At 57.0% G+C, this 8,369-nt stretch overlaps 1 protein-coding gene across 2 annotated transcripts in view; it reads right to left on the bottom strand.

Annotated features, from left to right (window-relative positions):
* The window catches only part of Guca1a (guanylate cyclase activator 1A (retina)), a 12,088-nt gene extending 4,096 nt beyond the window's left edge, over positions 1–7,992 (bottom strand). Inside the window, exon 1 of one of the 2 annotated variants that reach the window (XM_013516787.1) lies at positions 6,699–7,992. In XM_013516787.1, the coding sequence (XP_013372241.1) occupies positions 6,699–7,055 (357 nt within the window). In that variant the 5' untranslated portion in view covers positions 7,056–7,992. Of the gene's footprint in view, positions 1–1,614; positions 2,455–6,698 lie in introns of those variants that run through there. The other variant, XM_005389716.1, reaches the window with a different exon arrangement.
* Positions 7,993–8,369: the final 377 nt, after the last annotated feature.

Genomic DNA, 8,369 nt, shown 5'->3' with positions numbered 1-8,369 from the left:
AAAAAAAAAAAAAAAAAAAAAAAAGACAACAGTATGTAACATAGCAACCATTGTTAATTCCTATCATTTTGTTTTGAAGGTCATGTATCATTTTTGTTGTTTTTGTGTTGTTTTGATTTTTTTTCTTCATTGTTTAGTTTTTTTAATTTAAAAAAAAAAAGAAAAAGAAAATATAGTATCAGAAGCGCAGTGGGCCGGGGATTCAGCCGTGGCACAGCACACGCCTGGCAGGTACAAGGTCCTCAGTTTGATTCCCGGTACAAAAAAAAGATGAGAAGTGCTAGGGGTTGGCGAGAGTTAGAAATGCAGAGGTAGGGGCCAGTCTAAATCGCCCAGGCTGGCTTTGAACTTGAGATCCTCCTGCCTCAGCCTCCTGAGTAGCTAGGATTAAAGGCATATGGTCCCCTTGAAGGCACTGAGGTCCAGCATGGTGACACTATCCCTCCTGATCTCTGCCCCACCCTGCTGCCCCTCAAAAAAGCTCTGGGGACCCGGATGCTGCCCTTGAGGTGAGGACTCCAAACCTCCAAGCCCATAATCTGCTTTGCCCACTAAGCCCCACTATTAGGGAGCTTAAAATAGCTGTGTGGCCCCAGCTGTCCCCAGAGGCACAAGGCCAGGCACCACTTGATGTCACCTTCCAGGTGAGGGGACAGCGGGGTGGGAACCTGGCTTGTGGGTCTGGATTCCTTTACCACAATATCTGCCCGAATTGCTCCAAATAAATGGAAGATGTACTACTGAAACCCAGTATCTTAATCAATGCGCCACCCACCAGGGCCGACCAGGTGGCTAAGCTGTGCTTGAGAGAGGAGACGGGGTTCAAACTCCCCTGCCCACCCCCTCCAGCTCCTCAGGAGGACGCACCCAACACGGCCAGGTCACAGCCTGTCCACCGTGTGGCCTTCAGACTCCCACGACGAAAGATGAGCTGGGTCCCTGGGTGCTTGGATTCGGGGTGTCCTGGCCCTCAGTGACCAGGCAACCCTGCCCGTCCCCAGTCCCAGCGTCCACAGAGTGTCCTGGGAGACCCGGGTAAGGTGGCCCTGCCCAGGCCAGCCCAGCGCGGCTCTCCGCCCTCCTCCCTCGTCTTCTCAAGCTGCCTGGGCCTTTGCACCAGCGCCGTGTGCTCAGCGACCCCCTTAGAAGTGTCACACTTGTTTCAGAGAGACTGAGACAGAGCCTCTCTCTGATGTGTCTACTTTGTAGGCCCCTCTGTCTCCCCCTAGAAGTAAAGGCAGGGCCGGGATCCAATTAATTCCCCAGCAGAGTAGTTGCTCCATGAACAATGGATAAATCAAATCCCTGCTCTTAAAATTCTCCCTACCTAGCCAGGTGTGGTCGTGCATGCCTATAATCTCAGCACTCTGGGAGGCTGAGGCAGGAGGATTTCAAGTTCCAGCCCAGGCTCAAATAAAAAATAAAAAGTGCTCAATGTAAAGGCCTTGGGTTCAGTCCCTAGTACTGGAAGGAAGGAAGGAAAGAAGGAAGGAGGGAAGGAAGGACGGAGGGAAAGAAGGATCTGGCTCCTAAATCACTATAAACAGTGCAGCTCTTCCAGGGACTCCCTGGTCCCTGTAGCTCCTCCTCACCCCAGGCAGCTCCCTCGCCCACCTTGTTGAAGTCAAAGGTCTCGAACATCTGCTCCACGTACTGGCTGGCGGAGGGGCTCAGGTTCTTGAGGCCGAAGAACTGGCGGAACTCGTAGAGGGTGAGCTGGCCCGAGGGGCACTCGGTCATGAACTTCTTGTACCACTGGTGGCACTCGGTGCTACTCAGCTCCTCCACCGACTTACCCTCCACCACGTTGCCCATGGCCCGGCCTCGGGAGGCTGGCGCCCAAGGTGCACAGAGGTGGCCCCGCGAGGGTGGCGAGGCCCGGACCTCTGCGCTCAAAGGACCAGTGGAGTGACCAGAAGAGAGGGGCTGGCCGCGCCCGAGTTAGGCGACACCAGAGCCCGGTGTTAAAAGTCTCCGCTAAGCCCCGGCAGCAGGGCCTGCACCCAGAACAGCAGCTCCCCGGATTAGGGCCTTGAGCTGGGTGACAGGCTTTGCCCACCCACCTGGCGATCTCCTAATCCTACTTAGCACCCATGGGTGGCCAGCCAGCAGCTGTTCTGATCCTGTGGCCTCTGCGCCCTGCTTATCCTGGGTGTTTTTTTTTTTTGGGTTCATGATGTTCCTGATCCTGCCCTTAGACACAGAAAATAGACCTGCTTACAGCCAGGAATGGTGGTGCACACTTGTAATCCCAACATTTGCTAGGCTGAGGCAGGAGGATCACCACCAGGTCAAGGCCAGCCTGAACTACCTAGTGAGACTTTGTCCCTCCCCACAAAAAAAAGTGTCAGGTATGGTGGCGTATACCTGTAACACCAGCTCTCAGGAGACTGAGACAGGAGGATCGCTGTGAGTTCGAGGCCAGCCTGGGCTACATTGTGAGTTCAAAGCCAGATAGAACTAATTACATAGTGAGACTCTGTCTCAAAAAAAAAATAGTGTATTTAGGGCCCCAGGGCAGGGAGCTGGGATCCATGCTGGGGGATTTGCTCAAGCCCAGCTGTGCTCTGCGTCCCACAGAGCCCTCCCAGGTCCCAGATGTGGAGGTGACGGGGTCTGGGGACAGAGGCTCCTCCGTCCCCTTCTGGTTACCCCAGCCCTCCTGTGTGAGCGTCACCCCTCCCCAGGAAGACCCCACCACTCCCCTCCGCACGGTTTTGCTCTGTACAAGTTGCGCTAGTTCTGGGTGCTGCAAAACCAGTGACCCCCGGTCAGCCACTTAGACACACAGACATTTGTCACCTCAAGGCTTCCGTGACCAGAGACTCCTGTAGCTGCCACCACGGCGTCTCCTGAGCTGCGTTTGTGTCTGGGCACTCAGCCAAGGGAGAAAGGACAGTCTCAGTCCCAGGGCTGTGCACCCCCAGCAGCCCAGCAGGCCCCTGTGATCCTACAGCTTGGCTGCCTCTGAGGGCTTTCTTGGTCCATCAGATCAGCCAGGAGTGTCTTGAATTGGACCAGAGAGTCTTTCTTATACGATATCACCTACCCAAGCTGGGCATGGTGGTGCATGCATGTGATGCCAGGACTCTGGGAGGCTGAGGCAGGAGGATTGCATGTTAAAGCACAGCCTGGGCAACTTAGCAAAACCCTATTAAAAAAAAAACAAAAAAAAACAAAGAACAAAAAAACAAGCAAAGGGCTAGGAGCCAGGCATGGTAGCACATGCCTGTAGTCCCAGCACTTGAGAGGCTGAGGCAGGAGGATAGCTGAGAGTTTGAGGCCAGTCTAGGCTACAAAGTGAGTTCAAGGCCAACCTGAATTACATAGTGAAACCCTGTCTCAAAAAATAAAAAAAATAGCAATCTGAAGGAAAGGGCTAGGGATGTGGCTCAGCTTGAAGGCCCTGGGTTCACTCCTCAGTACTCCAGGGGGAGGGGCATGCAGAGAATGGGATCATTGGCTGATGGGGGCGTGAGCTTCATAAGATAGTGCCCGAGGGAACGTGTGGCTGAAGCCATGGCGGGGACTGTGGTGTCTTACGAGGGCCACTCAGAGTGGTGGGTGGGCTCATGGCAGTGGCCTCCCCAGTCCCGTTAGTGCGGCTCACGTTTCTACCTAGATAAAAGAATTGGGGCAGAAAACAGATCCCCGCCCCGGTTCACACAACTTGTAGGCGTTGGCACCTCGGCTCCTGAGGAGGGACTGGAGGGGGACGGGATCCCCAGATCGGAGGGGCCCGGGGTCCACCCCAGCCTCGGGCACCCATGGAGGGCGGAAGTGTGGATCCCGCGGAGGGCCGGGCGGGAGAGGTCCAGCGGCCCCCCTGGGTGCCCGGCTGCAGGGTCCCCTCCGGGGGTGGACGCCAGACCCGAGGAACCCACGGGGGAGGGCGGGCCCAGGGGAGGGGCAAGTGTGGCGGGTAGAGGGCAGGGAGGAGACAGGAGGGCCGCAATCGGAGCCTGACTCCCCTCCAGGGCTACCGGCTGTCCCCTCACTCCCAGCGACACCACAGCGCCCTGCCAGGCTCTTCTCCCTGCTGGGCCGCGACCCCCGCGACCCCCACCCTGTCCTTGTCCCGGGGCGCTCTTCTTAAAGAGCCGGCCCTGCGGGTGCACTGCCGAGGTGGGCCTCCAGGGGGCGCCGGGGCTCGCTAAGCCTCCAGCCCTCCCGCCCTAACCCCCAGGACCTGTTTACCCACCCGCAGCCACCCACTCAGATGCCAGGGCAGAGGCGGACAACGTTTAATCGCTGCTGAGGGGAGCGCTGGGCCGTGGGCGCGGGAGAGGCCCGGCCTAGGACTGCCACAGGGCCACGTTGGCGGGCGGCACGTCGAAGCGCTTGCGGGTGTGGTCGGTGTCCCTGCGGTACAGGTAGCCGCAGGTGGGCTTCTGCAAGGTGCAGAAGGGGCTCAGCGAGTTGGCGTACTGCGCGGTGTAGAAGCTGGCCCGGAGCCGGCCCAGGGGCTGCCCCTGCGGACCCACGGCCACGGGCACGTAGGCGGCCGCCAGCGACTGCTCCCGCTCCTGCGTCCACGCCCGGGCCAGCGGGGCGCGCGGGGGCTTCACCTTTTGGCCCGACGGCGTCTTCGAGCCATGGGCAGGTGCGGAGGGATTCTGAGGAGAGGACAGGAGGGGCGGCTGGGACGCGAGGGTCAGGCGGGAGGCTGGGGCTCGGCCTGTCCTCTGCCTCCCTGCCCTCAGCCCTGTGGGTGTCACCCCGCTTCCTAGCAATCCTTTCCGGCCTGGGCTTCTGCTCACTCCAAGGTTAATCTTTCTTTCTTTCTTTCTTTTTTTCTTTTTTTGGCAGTACTGGAGATTGAACCCAGGGCCTTCCCACCAAGCTACATTCTCAGCCTCATTTAATTTTTATTTTATTTTATTTTTTACTTTTTTGGGAGAGGATCTTTTTTGAGACAGGGTCTCGCTGTGCAGTTCAGGCTGGCCTTGAGCTCACTTTGTAGCCCAGGCTGATCTCAAACTCACAACAATCCTCCTGCCTCAGCCTCCCGGGTGCTGGGATTACAGGCATGTGCCACCACACCCGGCAAATCAGAAGTTTAAATAGAGTGTAATTATTAAAGGACCTGTTATATGAGCTGTATTGTTCTTTTTTTTTTTTTTTCTTTTTGGTACAGGGAATTGAACTCAGGACCTTGCATTTGCCAGGCAGGCACTGTGCCACTGAGCTATATCCCCGGCTTTAATTTTTATTTTGAGATAGATCTCATTAAGTCACTAAATTCCCCAAGCTGGGCTAGAATTTTTTGATACCTTTTTTTTTTTTTTTTTTTTTTGGTACTGGGAATCAAACTCAGGACCTTGCGCTTGCCAGGCAGGCGTTTGTGCCACTGAGCTATATCCCCAACCCTGGGCTAGAATTTGTGATTGTCCTGCCTCAGCCTGCTGCCGGGATGACAGGCATGTACCCTCACACCCGGCCAATCTTTCTCTATAAATGGCTGGACCCTTGGCCCCTGCTCCTCTCCGAGCATCTTCTGCTCCCTGCAACCTAGCAAGTGAAGCCCAAAGTGCCTCCCCCCACCCCCCGCCTTAGGGCTGCACTGTCCCTCCCAGGCTGTGTCCTGGCCAGGGTCCCCCTGTCACCCCTCGCCTGGCCAGGCTTTCCGGGCCCCAGCAGCCTCCTCCCTCTCATCAGGGACTCGGGGCCTCCCAGGGACACGGCCGGCTCCTGGCTTAGCGCCTTCTCCTTACCCTGGACATAGCAGCGTCACGCACCAAGGCATTGAGAAAACAGGTGCTCTTGAGGTATGGGTTCCGCTCACCAGAATTCCAGTTGGGTGCCTGGCCTTCCGCTGCCTACCATTCCACTTTAGAACAGCTGTCATTGTGACCGCGCTTCCTGCTTCCCTAGCCGGCTTGCGGCCCACCCGGCTGAGTGGCCCCCATAGCCCCTGACACTTACCTCCTGCTCTGCTGCCCCCTCCTGGACAGACCTGTGGCTGACTGTCGGTTCACCCCAGCCCATCCCCAGCTAACAAGTACTAGATGTCATTTTATGAGGGACCTTCCCAGCCCTGACTGTGGCCATCCACCAGATGTGACCAGGCCGGCTCTACCCCATTCCCCTGGGCTTCCTCCACAAGGGGAGCCCTATTCCTCTCTGCCCACCCTGGGGACACTGAGAGAGCCCCTGCCCTCTTACAAAAGGAGGCCCAGGGGCTCCTGGCCTAAGGCAGCCTGTTTGCATCTCATTTGCAAACCATTTGTCCAGTCCAACTTTACCCAGGGCTTCCTCCCCGCAGGCAGTCTTTGCTCCTCTGGTTCCTGCCCAGGTGTACAGGATGTGCACTGCACAATCACAACATTCAAGGGCAAACCCAGTAAGATTCCTTAGTAACACCACCATTGATAGCCATCTTAGTTTAGGCAAGAACGCTATGCATTTCTTAGAACGGGACATCTGACTGTAGCTGTACCCTCCACTTCACATTTCAAAACTGTTCTTATCCTTCCAAGCCCAACAGCTGTCTTTTTTTCCCCCTAGTAATGGAGATCAACCCAGAAGGGCCTGCTTTATGACTGAGCACAGGTCTTTTTTACTTTGAGGTAGGCTCTCTCTACATTGCCCAAGGCTGCCCTCCAACTTCCAATCTTCCTGCCTCAGCCTCCTGAGTACATGGGGTTACAGGTGTGCACCAGCACGCCCAGGTCCCGGGGCCTTTGGGAGATACCTACGTGCAAAATGTGCTTGCCCCTTCTCCCAGTGCTCCGCGCGGGCTGAGGGCGACCGGAGAGCTCTCGCGCATGCGCAGTATTAGTACCAGGGTCCAGGACCCGGGAATGCTCCTTGCCGCCGCCGTCGCCAGAACCGTGTTGTGGGTGGAAGGTCCCCAAATTCCACAGCGCTGGGCAGGCGGCTGGGGAGGCCACCGGGGCCCTGCAGTTTGAGGGTCTGCCCTCTGCGCCCGGCCCCATCTTCGGCCAGGCCACCTCAGGCGTCCTTACACCTTCGCCGCCTTGTCTGCAAAACGGGGTAACAAGGCTCCGGGGCCCCACAGGCTTGTGAAGATGGGGACAGGGCGCATAAGTCATCACCGGCCTTGCACGGCTCGCCAGGACCTCTGAGCAGCAAGTCACCTCGAGTCCCCCTTCACTAGCTGCTGGATCTTTGGGTAAACCCTGTACCTCGGTTTGCCCATCTAGAAAGTGGGACAAACAAGAGACTCCCGTTATGTTACAGTGAGGACCCAATGAGCTGTTCCGTGTAAGCTACCTCGACTTAAGTAAGCCCTCAGTTAACTAGCTCTTCATGGCTGGTGCAGGGACTCTCACCTGTGTCCTAGCTACTCTGAGAGGCTGAGGCAGGAGGATCACATGTGGATGCCCAGTCTGAGCAACTTTGCAGTCTAGGCAATTTTGTCTCAAAAACAAAACTTTACAAGGGGATGAGGATGTAGCCCAGTGGTAGAGTACCTGCCTAGCATGGTGTGGCCCAGGGTTCCATCCTTAGCACCCGCCCCCGAAAGAACCCACCTAGCACTTATCATCCCTTGTAGTGAGGCAGCCCCGGAGAAGAGACAGCTCAGCCTCCTGAGGTGTCAAGAAGCACGCTGAGAACGGAGGAGCACGGGGCCAGCGTCGGCTGGTGGCAGTGGCCCCAGCCCCTGAGCCTTTCACAGAGGCCTGGTGCCAACCACAGTGGCCTCTGTCACCTTCCTGGGGCCTCGGGCTGCCGCTCCACCCTGTGACATCTCCCACCTTGAACACCCTTGAAAGGCCTTAGTGGTGGTGAGATGGAGCTTCTGGGGGAGCAGGGGCTCCCCAGGCTCCCAGGCCTCTTGGGAGGGCCCAGGTGAGGGGTGCTTGCAGAGGGGAGACATTATGATGTCTCTTCACGGCACAGCCCCCTCCCTTCCTAAGGGTCAGGCCCAGGCGGAAGTTTTGGTGTTGGTTTTAGGGAGTTTTGTTTTTGGACACAGGGTCTCTCGATATAGTTCAGGCTGACCTTGAACTCAGGCAAATAGCCCAGGCTGGCCTCAACCTTGAAATGATCCTCCAGCCTCAGCAATCCCAAATGTGGGGATTACAGGTGCATGTCACCACACCCAGCCCTGGGAGGGTCTTTAATTATGACACCGGCCTGCTTTGCTATCTCAGCCTCCCACACACCCTGAGGATCCCCAAACTGGGGACAGCAGGAAAGGTAGAGGTGAGCTCCTCCTAGCTATTCATGTAACCGCAGAAAGCCTAATACCCGCCCCACACCAAGCCTCTGGCGACCAGGACGCATGCCCCCCAAGTCTCTGGGTGTGGCTGGGGAATGGCATGGATAGATGCCCTCATCTTCAAAGTCCAGGCTCCTACACCCCACAGTCCCCAGCACGGTACTTGGCGGGACCCTGCCTC

This window comes from Chinchilla lanigera, unplaced genomic scaffold (genome assembly GCF_000276665.1).
Source record: "Chinchilla lanigera isolate Chin_1 unplaced genomic scaffold, ChiLan1.0 scaffold00036, whole genome shotgun sequence".
NCBI classification, from domain to species: Eukaryota; Metazoa; Chordata; class Mammalia; order Rodentia; family Chinchillidae; genus Chinchilla; species Chinchilla lanigera.
This window is presented reverse-complemented; position numbering and strand designations above follow the sequence as displayed.